The 13,274-nt window shown below is 39.9% G+C and overlaps 1 protein-coding gene across 6 annotated transcripts in view; it reads left to right on the plus strand.

The window, feature by feature from the left end:
- Window positions 1-13,274, plus strand: part of PTPRM (protein tyrosine phosphatase receptor type M) — a 746,259-nt gene that overhangs the window by 289,247 nt on the left and 443,738 nt on the right. For all 6 annotated transcript variants that reach the window (XM_004275949.3, XM_049698267.1, XM_049698268.1 and 3 more), the window contains exon 5: window positions 9,496-9,611. In XM_004275949.3, the coding sequence (XP_004275997.1) occupies window positions 9,496-9,611 (116 nt within the window). The remainder of the gene's footprint in view (window positions 1-9,495; window positions 9,612-13,274) is intronic.

The following is a 13,274-nucleotide window of genomic DNA, read 5'->3' on the forward strand; positions in this document are numbered from 1 at the left end:
TCTGGGTGGTGCTGTGCTAGCCCAGAAGTTCAAAAACATGTGCATCATGTGTGATGTCACTGTACATATCTAAATGTCTTTAAAGTGAAAATCGGGAATAAGGACTAAGGGAACATCCACATCCAACCCCAGCATAGAGCTTTGGGAGCTGAGCAAGCAAAAGTCTGCAAATGTGGGTGTCTGTGTGTGTGCTTAGGTGTACCAGCATGTGTGCTTGTGTGGGCACGTGCATATGTGTGTGCATGTGTGTGTCTCCATGTGTGCCTGTGTGCATGTGTGTATGTGCATGTTCTTGCATGCATGTGTGTGTGTGTGTGTGTGTACGTGCACTGAGTTTCCCATATCACTACATGTTCATAAAAAGTAAGACAGTTATGTTTGCCTTTTGTAAATTGTGATGAATGGTAGTGAACTATACAAATTGCTCTGTATTCTTTTTTCCCCCACTTAGCATTGTATTTAAGTCAATCCATGAGATTTTATCATACGAATATACTACATTCTATTTTTTCTTTTCCTCTACGAACATTTAGTCCCCCTCACCCCAGTTTTCCTCTATGACAAACACGGTTGCCGTGAACATCTGTGTGTGTGTGCGCGCCTCTGCATGCGGTGTGTGAGAGCTTGGGCGAGGTGTATTCTTCAAGGCAGAATTGCTGAGCGGTAGGGTAGAAACATTTTTAGTTTTACTAGATGCTATGAAAAATGTCTGACCAGTTTATATGCCCACCAGCAATGCACGGACGTTTCATTTGCCCTATATCCTTGCCCCAAATTGATACTGTCAGACATTAAATCTTTGACCATCCCAGGGATGGCAGCCTGCTTTATGTTTTAGGATCCCTGGCATAAAAGAGAAATTGGCTCATTCAGCCGATTCTAGATCTCTGCTGAAGGTCCCCACCCAAATTCATGAGAGAATGGTTATATCTACCCTGATATTAGAAATACCATCACACGCAAGAGTGTCTGCTTTTACTGCATGGATTGAGAGATTGGCGCCATGATCACTCCCTGTGGTGGTTTCAGAGAAGCCTGGGTGGTTGGTATCTGATGGGCTCTCATGACACTGTTGTCTGATTCCATCCAGAGGGGTTCTCCTCTCTGAGATCTTTACCTGGTGCTCCAAGTTCAAGCTCAGCAGTCATCTTGTTCATTACTAAGGCAGACGTTACTTTTGTAGCACGGCGCTTGGCCTTTTATTCTGTCAGCAAGACTGGCGAGTTCAAGAAGAATTTCTGCCCCTTTTTTTCTGAAAAGGCAAGAAAATGAACAATGCTGTCCCTAATGGGAACAGCAGGACAAATTTAGGAAGCAGAATATAATTACCTGAGTTGGAACTTGGCCAAATTCTCAGAGTCATAGCCTCGGGCTTGGAAAAGCGCCATGAGATCTTCTAATGTGCATGAATATTCAGGGCCTCTGATTCACCTCTTACCGGGAGGTAAAAAGTCAGACAGTAATACTGTAGGCCTACTATGGGCTGAGCACTCCATTTCCCAGAGCAAACCTCACCACAAGGCAGGTGTCCCTGCTGCCCTGGGTATAGGTGTGGTGGCCACTGGCCAACAAAATAGCTCCTCAGGTGTAGCCCCTCCCATCCCGCAGGATCCGAGTCATCGCCTTCAGTAAGAGAGAAAGACTTAATGCTTTTCCTTCTATCAGAGCCTTCCTGAAATGTGTCTCCTGCAGTTTTGTGCCTTCTTTCCAAGCCCAGCTGCCTGCAGCCATAGAAATGGAGTTTATGTCTCTCCTTTGGAGAATACCTGTGCTGATACTTAATTGGCTTTGCAAACTGCTGTTAGGAGATACAGAATCACAAAACAGGCTCTGTCCCAAGGTGATGGATGCTACAACAACGTGTTGAACTGTGAGCTTTAAAGGGTTTTGATGATGGCCTTTCTGTAGTTACTTTTTCCTGAATCGCTAAGTTTATGGGGAAAACATGCAAATAAAGATTTTAAAGAAAGCAGTTGTTTCGTCTTAAAATGGAAAGCTTTATAGTTTGTATTCTAAGGGCTTTCCTATCAAGATTTCTAAATCATAATCAGTTATTTTGAAATGTTGATGATGTTCATTAAATTTACATCGTGAAGAAACGTAAGTATTTCATGTCCAGAACTATGCTTTCCCAAAAGATGCAAAACTGCTGAACTTTATTTACTTCACTCTAAAGGCCCCTGTTTGGATTCATATAGGTTTATGAGTAGACATTACGACTTTTTTTTAAAAAATAGCTGTTCTGCTAAGTGTATACAGTTGCTCATAAAATTGATTTTCACGTAGTGACAGTCAGATGCCAGATCAGCTTGAAATGTGGAGATGGCTATGCAGTGGCTTCAGACCACTTCTAATGAAGATAGATAATTTTTGTATTTGGTACACATGCTAAAACTATATTTTGAATTTGGTTCAATAATCCTAGTAGGAGAAACTGAAGAAGCATTTTTTTCAGTTTTGAAATATTGTCTCCTGTTTTTAAGTAGGTTGTAACTTATGCATAGGTGGGTATTACTATTATTACCTTGTGGTGCTGATGTGTATTTTTATATCTTGTAAGCCATGCAGCATTTTAACATCACATATCATTCAATTCATCCACTCAAAGTGCCTGGGAACATGGGATGTTTTTCCTTTTACTCGGGTCTTCTAAAAGTTCCTTCGATAGTGTTTGCAGTATTTAGGGTACTAACTGAACTTCTTTCTTATACTTTTTTTGTTAAATCTATTCCTATGTGTTTTATTTTGATACTACTATAAATGGAATTGTTTTCCTAATTTCTTTTTTGGATTGTTCATTGCAAGTGTATAGAAACACAATTGACTTTTGTATATTGATTTTGTATCCTGAGACCCTGTTGAGCTTACTTATTATAAACTCTAATTGTTTTTTGTGGATCCTTAGAATTTTCAAGACCCATGTCATCTTTAGGTCAAGTTAGTTTTATATCCTATTTTTCAATCTGGGTGCCTTTTATTCCTTTTCTTGCCTAATTGCTGTGGCTAGAACCTCCAGTACAATGTTGAGTACAAATGGAGAGAAGACATCCTTGTCATGTTCCTGTCTTAGGAGGGAAGCTTCCAGCCATTCACGATTCAGTATGATGTTAGCTGTGGGTTTGGGTTTTTCATAGATGCTCATTATCAGGAAAGACATTCTCTTTTATTCCTACTTTGTTGGGTATTTAAAAAAAATCAATCATGAAAGGGTGTTGGGTTTTAGCAAATGCTTTTCCTTTATGTATGTAGGAGAGGAAAAAGTTCTCCTTGACCCTCTTAGGGTCTCTGACTGGGTCTGAAAATGAAACTGACAAAGGCAGTTTCATGGGAGTAAAGCATACAGATACATTTAATGTATGTTTTATGTGACATGGGAGCCTCGTAAGGAAATGGAGACCTGCAGAAACAGACCTGGTGTATTTATGCTGATTCTCGTGAAGAGAAGACATTCGTGGAGGAATATGATATGATAGAGATTGTACAGCAAGTGTGGCAAACTGAGGAAGACAAATAAGATGCGAGCGTTGATTCTTCTTGGTGAACCTTTGTCTTTGGAGATAAGAAAGCTCCTTTCTTCTGGTGCAGGGAGGGCACCTCTCACGTGAGGGTTTTATGGCCTGTTTAGGGGATAAGGGAAGGGAAGGTCAGAGTGACCTTCTTGCTACTGCTGTTTTCTTGAACTCCTTCAGCTTAATTTATTCAGTGTGCAAAGGTGCCATATTTTGGGTAGCATTTCCTGAACTCCATTATTTATCAGATTATCGTATGGCTTTTATCTTTTATCCTTTTGGTGGGGTGTGTTATACTGATTGATTTTTGGATGTTAAATCAATCTAGCACTCCCAGGATAAATCTCACTGGGTTACAGTGTACAGTCTTTGTTATATGTTGTCATATAACACCTTAAATATGAAGTTATTTGCATATATGATGCCTTGAATTCTGAAATCTAAAAATTACACAGAATAATGCCTCATTATTTTTCTGCCGATTAAAAAAATAATATTATAATGAAAAAGATTGCAAAAACCCTCATAAACCTATGTGCCATACATAGGATAAAATGAATACAAAAATCCGAGACATTTCTGTATTACCACTTTGCAATATGAAATAAGTCAGCAATTTCTTTAAACATTTAAGAAATGCTGAGTTCATATTATGGCATCCTAGGTTCAAATTTATTCTTATTTTATAAAACAAAATTAATTTTTCACTCATATTTATTTGCACACTCAAACATTGCTTGCCTACTTTCAAATTTAAATTTTTATGAAGACATTAAACAGTGTGATTAAAATAAGAATAACAGAGACATATAAAAAATTGGAACTGTTTTCTGAATTATGTTTGTTGAATAAAAACTGACCCATGTGCTTTGGTTGAGAGACGCACAGAACTCAGAATTGAGTTTATTTGAGTTTATCATTTTATTTATTTTTATTTTTAAAAAAGTTTCATTGGAGTATAGTTGCTTTACAATGTTGTGTTAGTTTCTACTGTACAGCAAAGTGAATCAGTCATATGTATACATATACCCCTCTTTTTTTGGATTTCCTTCCCATTTAGGTCACCACAGAGCACTGAGTAGAGTTCCCTGTGCTATACAGTAGGTTCTCATTAGTTATGTATTTTATACATAGTATCAATAGTGTATATATGTCAATCCCGATCTCCCAATTCATCCCAACCCCGCCTTCCCCCTTGGTATACATACGTTTGTTCTGTACATCTATGTCTCTATTTCTGCTTTGTAAATAAGATTGTTTACACCAGTTTTTTAGATTCCACATATATGCGTTAATATACGGTATTTGTTTTTCTCTCCATTTTACACATGGGAACTTAGCTTGGCTTTTTCTCCAGTGGACTATCATTCTTCTTCAAGAGATGGGTGACTAATAAAAGTTATTTGTACACAGTGCCTAGCTTATTTTTCTATGATAAGGATGTTGACTCTGTTTTTCCCTTGACAAATTATTCCATTAAGATCCATTCTTACCTCTCAAGCAAAACAAAAGTAGTTTTGTCTTGAACCATGTTAAGAGCTTCCTGCTCACAAGAGCTTCTTGGCCTCTGTGGCCCTATAAACTTGCTCACGTAGTGGAGAATAATAAGGACAATGCTCTCCTCACAAGTAAATGTAGGGATTAAATGAGTTAATGTACATAATGAACTTAGAACAGAGCTTAGCACATTCTAAGAGCTCAATAAATGTTAGCTATTATTATTATTATTATTAGGCCTACATCCTGATTGGCCCACAAGAATGAATTAGCTGCAGATTTTAACTCTAAGTAGCTAAATTGATTGATTTCTTAGATGGGATAACTTAGCAGTGTCCATTTTAAAAGTTAAAAAAATGTTTGCAAAATAGATTGTTTTCAGGTAGTCCCAGCTGTTCTTTTTAGCAGAAGTTGGCTCTCTTCTTTGTGATGATGTGCTACACAAATAGAAGCATTGACTGTGCATTCTGGTGGGTGGGCATGGCTGCAGCCCATCTCAACCTGTGCCATTACATTAAAATGTAAATGAAAATACAAAGGGGTCAGGGCACAGTCCACTTTTGTCCATTCCCGTTTGCACTTTGATGTCGCAAATTACCATTCTCTGATTTTGTTGTTAGTGTTTTGGTGCAGGCTTTGAAGAATCAATAATATGAGACATCTACAAAAAGATTTGCATCCTGGTCAATGATAATTCCTGGCTTTGGGATCAAATGCTGATGTGAGATCAATTAATACCCGAAAACCTCTATTCTTTTGAAAACTGTTTTCTTAGTAAGAAACAAAAGAATATGGCAGAGATGAAAAAATAGGAGAGTTGTACTCAAAAACCTTTTAGTATTCATGGAAGATATTTAGTTTTTAGAACTCCTGCAGATTTTAGAAAAAAACTGGCATAGCATTTTGAAAGGGTATCCAGGAGACAAATGGGCCTATAAATTTAGAGAGAAAGAGAGAATTTTTCTTCCTGAGTATGGGATAGATTGAAATTTTCCACTGTAATGGTGCTCTACCTGTGTTACAATTAGTTTGGCAAGGTTCAGAGCACGCAGCTGAGCGTGGAATTGAAACTTTTCTGGCTGTGGAGCTCTTTTTCTTGGGGTCTTTTCCAGTTTCCAGTGATAGATCCATTATTTTAAATAATAATGAACATTTTTGAGGCTAAGTACGAGGCACACAGAATACGTCCTCCTGGCAGCATCTTGTTTAATCTTTATCCCAACCCTATGAAATAAGTACTATTTTTAAATCCTTATTTTGCAAATTAAAAAAAAAATCCACTAAGGCTTGGGTTGAAGAATTTCTGCTTCTATTCAAAGGTAGTAAGAGCCTGAGCTTGAACACATATTATGCTGAACTGAAAACAGTTGTAGGGTTTACAGCACTAGGCAGGGAGAATCCAGGCATCTTAAACCTCTGGAATGATTATGTATGCCTTTAACGTTTATTGAAAAAACTTACAAATGTCACCAGTAGAAATTTTAACCTTCATGATCTTGGAGGAAACTGATCTGGAACATAGAATTCCATAGCCCCTTTGTCTTATTCACCCTGGTGGATGAATTAATTAATTGAATTAATTCTCTTGCTTGAAAAGGATAATTTGCTGATAAAAGTGTTTACACTTAATAGGTTTTTCTGTCTTCATCTGGTTTCCATTGGAGGTATGGCTTTATTATTTTAGTCAGACTATTTTTTTTTTTTCTGGCAGTCTTCTTCTCAACCAAGAAACACTATTTCCCAAACTGAACACAGCCAATCTGTTCAGAGAAGAACCCTCCCAAAATACAATTTGAACAGAGGTATCAATTCCTTAGACTCTTAACCTTACTGTGCAAGTAATAAGCCCTGGTGTCTTTGAGAAAACCGTATTGAACATCAAATCCATTCTAAAGGAGAAGGGATAGCCCTCATTCTGGGCAGCATGTCTTAATAAGGATGGGGGTACAGAAATACTATCACACAATCCTATCTTTGGCCACCAAATTAAAAATGTAAGTTATATTCTAATAGAACTCCTAATACAATTAGCAAATTGTATTGATAAATGAGCTTTGCTATGTCTTTCTCTTTCGTTCAGTAGCCATTGCTAGAAGCAGGGCCCTTAGGAAAACAACCTTCCAGGGCGGACCTACTATGGGTGGACAGACCTATAGCAGAACCAGTGACAATTCTGATATTCCTGTTATTTATTATTGTTAAGTAAGCTAATGAAGCAGAGCACATATATTTAATCAGATTCTCCAGAAAGATTACAGAAATTAACACTTAGCATTTTTGAGGGCATGGTAAAAAGAGTACTCTTCTGCTCTGCTGGTAGAAATGCCAATTGTCATACGCTCTAAGGAAAGCAGTTCAGCAATTTGTGTCAAAAGTATTCTAACAATGCTAACTATGGGAGGATACAGCAGGGGTGATACTCAAAATAATTAACAACCCTTCAGCATAGGCTCCGAACTGACCCTGAGCTTAACCACGTGCGGTGACACTGCAGACCAGCAGCGGCAGGTATAACACCCCCTTAACCCAAGTTGTCATGAAAGATGGCTACACACCCAACACTCTGTGTTAGAGACCCAATGCGTTATAGTGACCTGCATCCAGAGGCAAGCAGAGTTAGGAGGCCATGAGATGGACAGGAGAGGGTAACATCAGTGAGATGTCCTGACGGAGGACATGTGTTATCTCAAGGGTCTAACAGCAAGCTAAGGGAATCCATGGAAGCTTTATGGAAGGAAAAGCATTGGAGAAGGTCCTTGAAAGTAGCTGGAATTCCAGCAGTCAGACTGGGAGCCATACCTGGTGGGATGAGAGCATGGGGAAGGCAGACACCGGGCTGCAAGGCTCACCGAGGCAGTGTGGCCTGATGGGCAGAGCCTGAGCTTTGGAACTGGCTAGCCCAAAGTTTCCACTCTGCTTCTGATGCTTAGTAGCCAAGTACCCACAAGTAAAATGGAAAAAATACCTTCCTCACAGAACATGTGTGAGTCATCAGTGGAAAAGTTTCTGGTCTCTGAAATGCTCAAAAAGAACGTTACCTTTTTCCATTTTCTAAAAGCAGTGGGTCTTCCAGCTTCTTGGGAACAGTGAGTAGAAGAGAAATTTGATGCAGGGACTTTTTACACAGATCTTTAAAACCATAGAATGCTGTTATTCTTGCAAGGGGAATTTGATTAAGTTAATGAGAAATAGTTTACAGGGCTTTAAGTTAATATAATAGTATTAGAAACAATGACCCAGAGTTATACTGGTTTTTTAGAAGTTACTTAGGACATTTTGCCTGCCAGGCATCATGAATGCATTGTCTGAGGTATTGGTGGCCTCCAAATTAGTAATGGGGGTTTCCTCTGTGTTACTGGTATTAAAATGCATTTTTCTTTGTTCTTGGATACTAATTCATTTCCACTCCTAATTATGTTTTTTAAAGGCTAACGTTTAGTGCTTGTTTATCATCTTTGGGTGCCCAGGAGTGGGGTACCGTGCTTTGAAAGTGTCTAGATGTGGTCCAGAGACACGTTGGCCCTGGGGGGAGGCTGACAAGGCATAAAGAATGCCTTCTAGCTGTCATCCAGGTTTATCCATCCCTCCCAGAAAACACTGGTGTCCTATCTTCTTCTTTTCTACTCCCTCACCTCCCCCCACCCCACCTCTTGCTGCTCTCTCTCTCTCTATCCTTGTTTTGATAAGAGAATGTTTTCCTAAAAGTAGAAGTTATCATAAAATTTCATTCCTGACCTGTCACTCCAGGTCCTGACATGCATTTTCAGTGTGCTGTGGAAATGGGTCTGTGCTTCTCAGGTCAAACAGAGTGATCCTTTATTTAAACAGCTGTCCCTTATGAACGATGTATGTTATGAGACTTAATGCTGTTTAGCAGTTGGAATCATTCTTTCTTCTCGAATTGGAAGTCCGGATCTGCCAACACCGCCATGCTATAGCAGTCCCAACGTAATTTCACAGAATCTGTCTATGGGGATAGTATTTTTGGTAGCTGGGAAAGATTACACGAGTAATGCTGCATACCAATGAGTTGTATTAAAATATATATTACTCACAGCTCTGTACTTGGCTTAAAAAGTTTCCTTGGCAGCAGCATTTAACTTCTTACTGTTCTTTTCATGTTGCTAGTATAAATATCTAATATGTTTTTGTTCAAAACATCAATTAGGCCTCAGTATAATCTCTATTAATACAGGTCTGTTATTACAAGAAGGCTGCTGAGCTATGATTATTTGCACAGCAGGGACAATAAAGTATCTTCTTTCGGCCTGGTTCTATCCCAGAATGCCCGGCTGTTGCAGAACACACCAGAGCCTTCCAGAATCTCTTTTACAATCCTAATGAAATCTTTAAAGCTCTTAGAAGCAAAGGCATTCTTTCCTTCAAAGGTAAACAAAGGGAAAGCCCGGAAATTGCAGATAGATTAAAAAAGACACCTATGGGTTCAGATCTCGACTTTTAACCTGTTTAATTCTTTCTCTTTGTGCAGCCAGAACGCCTCACTTCCTGCGGATTCAGAACGTGGAGGTCAACGCGGGCCAGTTTGCCGCCTTCCAGTGCAGTGCCATCGGCAGGACTGTGGCCGGCGACAGGCTCTGGTTACAGGTACAGTAACTCACTTTCATGGTTCAGAGAGAGTCCAGCGGGCAGAGTGCGTGTCCCCTGGGGAGCGCCCCAGAGATCGGGTCAGTGTCAGGCCCCTATGGGAGATAGATGCTCTGAGCAGTTTCCCCAGTTCTTTTCCTTCTTTCGCAGTAAGTAGCCAGATTACAAAGAGCTCTAGACAAGCTCAGTGTTGTTCTCCACAAACTTTGTTGTGAATTTCTGGTTTTTCCCTTTGCTTTTGCTTAGCCATCTCATTTGGAAGATCTGGTTACCAAATTACTTTTGGAGCAGTATGTTGGAGTCCAAAATACAGTACCTTTCCCCCACTCTTCCTCTGGAAAAAAACCCAAAGAAGCATACATACATACACACACACACACACACACACACACACACACACACACACACACACACAAAGTTTATAGGCCTTTCTGTAATTTTCATTTCCGCAGCAATAAGCTTAAACTTATAAATTAATAGCACACCTTTTACCTTTGAGCACTTAAGCAGACATTTTTTAGGGTCATCATAACTTGTGTGTCTCGTTTTATTGTCTTTCAAACTCCACCATCTGTATTTTGCACGGCCAGTAGTTTCATGGACAGATCAAGGGTTTCAGGAATTCTGACCAAATGAGCGGGAGTACGTGACCTGTTCCCCCTAACCAGCATGCCCCCCACTTCTTTAGACTCTGGGTTTGGTTTCCCCCGTAGAATTCTCCAATTTTATTCTTATGGCTTCTTGTTGCGCATTGATCTATAGGCTGCTTGTTCTCCACCTTGACTAGTGTTGATTTTACCCCCCTTTCCTTACAGATTCTATTGTGGGTTTTCTTTTGGTTTGGTTGGTTATTTACTTATTTTAGTTTGCGACTGAGCTGCGTTATGTTCTAACCCTTCTCTGCGCCTGTTCCATTCCACTTGGGCTTCTGTTCCACGCATGCCGAATTTTCCTTGATATATGTCACTCTCCACCTATCATGTGTCTCCTTCTGCTGTGTAGTAACAATTGTCATGTGTCACATTTGCCTGACACTCTATTATTTTTAAATCCCGTATTCCTTTTAATCATCACAGCTGAAGTCAGTGGTCACTTTTCTAACTCCATGTCTGGGGGAAATGAAAAACAGCGAAATGTGCTATCCCAAGATCACTCAGCAATGTATTGACAAATGGGGAATACATTCTGAAGGAGGCTTCTTAAATGCTTTGGGGTCCTCTGCACACAATCCTCCACCTTCTACCCTGATGTCACTGTCTTTTCTCATATCCTACTGTCCCCATGAGAGAGTCCCCAGGCCAGGAGAGAGGAATGTGTGCAGAGGACTGAAATGGTATGTACCAAATTCATCTTTATTTTCTGTTTTTCCGAGTGCTTTTATTTTTTTAATTAGCTTGTATTGGTGTATAGTTGATTTACAATGTTGTGTTAGTTTCAGTTGTATAGCAAAGTGATTCAGTTATTCATATACATATATCCACTCTTTTTTAGATTCTTTTCTCATATAGGTCATTACAGAGTATTGAGTAGAGTTCCCTGTGCTATGCAGTAGGTCCTTGTTGGTTATCTATTTTATATATAGTAGTGCGTATATGTCAATCCCAATCTCCCGGTTTATCCCTCCCCCCCATTTCCCCTTTGGTAACCGTAAGATTTCTACAGCTACAACTCTACTTCTGTTTTGTAAATAAGTTCATTTGTACAATTTTTTTAGATTCCACGTATTAGCGATATCGTATATTTGTCTTTCTCTCTCTGACTTACTTCAATTACTATGACAATCTCTAGGTCCAAATTCATCTTTATTGTTTCCTTCACTCTAAAAATTTTGTAATCACTACTTTAAGAGCTTTTTACAGTATGTGAAAAATGTGCTTGACCCTGGTCTTCGGTATTCAAATTTTTTTTATCCTACGTCCCAGTTATTTTAGCTTCTTGATGTTAGAGCTTGAGAATTCTTTTTTTAGTTAGTGCTTGTTTCGTATTACATTTGATCAAGTTTGGCTACATATGTATGTATGGTAATTGACGAGACAGACATTTTTAATTGGCATTTTTCACAATGCCTTACCTTCCTTTTAAAAATGAAAATACCCCCCCCCCAAATTTTTGTTGTTGTTTGTTTGTTTTTTGGTTTTTTTTTTGTTTTTCGGTACGCGGGCCTCTCACTGTTGTGGCCTCTCCCGTTGGCGGAGCACAGGCTCCGGACGCGCAGGCTCAGCGGCCATGGCTCACAGTCCCAGCCGCTCTGTGGCATGTGGGATTCTCCCAAACCGGGGCACGAACCCGTGTCCCCTGCATCGGCAGGCGGACTCTCAACCACTGCGCCACCAGGGAAGCCCCCCCACAAAATTTTTTAAAATAAATAATGAAAAAGTGAAACTACCCTCGTCATCTTTGATTTATCTCCAGAAATCTTAATTTTTCATGGAAAGCATTTTTTTTGCCCCTGATATTTGTTTTAATGTTATTTGAGAGACTACAACAAAAAGACTAAGCTTTTGTCTCAGCAGTCTTAGACATTTGCAGGAATTTACAGGCAAGTTGAAAGTACAGTTTCCTTTTTTGTTTTTGTAAGTATCCTGGCCTTGGGAGGGTCCTGCTTACACTTGAGCACTTCCTTGGGGTTGGGATCTTTAACTCCTTCCTCTTAAGAAGTGGGAGACTTTGTTTTAGAGAATCCATCATGCTGTAGGGAGAAAGCTAGCTACCAGTTTGCAAAAAGGTTCTAATTGCAGAATTAGATTCTGCATTAGGTCTAAATGCAGAATTCCCAACGCTGATTCCACTATAGAATCACATGGAGAGTTAAAAAAAAGTGTGGTCTACACTGGATTCTGATTTAATTGATCTGGGGTAGCCTCAATCTAACTCTCATGATAAATTTCCCACCTACCAGGTCCGTCTTGTTTCATTCTATTAAATTTAATCATAGTGTTGATAAATTGTTTCCCAGTCAATCCATTAATGCCTCTCTTTGCCAATTACCCCATCTTCTCTTGCCCTTCTTATCATCAATGACTGCATATTGTCCTGCAGCTTTCAAGAAGGGTCGTGTCAAGAAGGGACGGAGGGTAAGACAGAACTGGGATGACTTTGAAATTCTAAGCGACACCGAGTTTGTCCTGGACTCAGCCTGCTATGTGGTTTGTGAGTCTTTGTGATGTTAGAATAGTTTTAGTGTTCAATAATTTCTTTCCTCTGTTTAGATAGGCATTCTGGGGGGAGATGTTTATTTCGTTAGCAGCTGATGAAATAAGAAAAGGGTCTTTCGCTTGCAAGGATGGCTTCTATTAACCTGTGTTGTGTGAGATGGTTTCCAGCAGCCATCGGGATTTGTGGCAGGGGATGGTTTCACAGAGTCCTTCTGCTCTCTTGCCTGTGCCCTGGCCCTTTGCTTCAGGCAATTCTTTACAAGTTGTGGGGAGAAGCAGACCTGGAAAACTAGACCAGGCCTCTCTAGTCTTGGAGGTATGAATATGGACTTTTCTTCCTTCCTACCTGAATGTTCTAACACTTTCAGAAATGCTTTCCTGGGCTTCCCTGGTGGCGCAGTGGTTGAGAGTCCGCCTGCCGATGCAGGGGACACGGGTTCGTGCCCCGGTCCGGGAAGATCCCACATGCCGCGGAGCGGCTGGGCCCGTGAGGCATGGCCGCTGAGCC

The sequence above is a fragment of the Orcinus orca genome, chromosome 15 (genome assembly GCF_937001465.1).
Source record: "Orcinus orca chromosome 15, mOrcOrc1.1, whole genome shotgun sequence".
NCBI lineage: Eukaryota > Metazoa > Chordata > Mammalia > Artiodactyla > Delphinidae > Orcinus > Orcinus orca.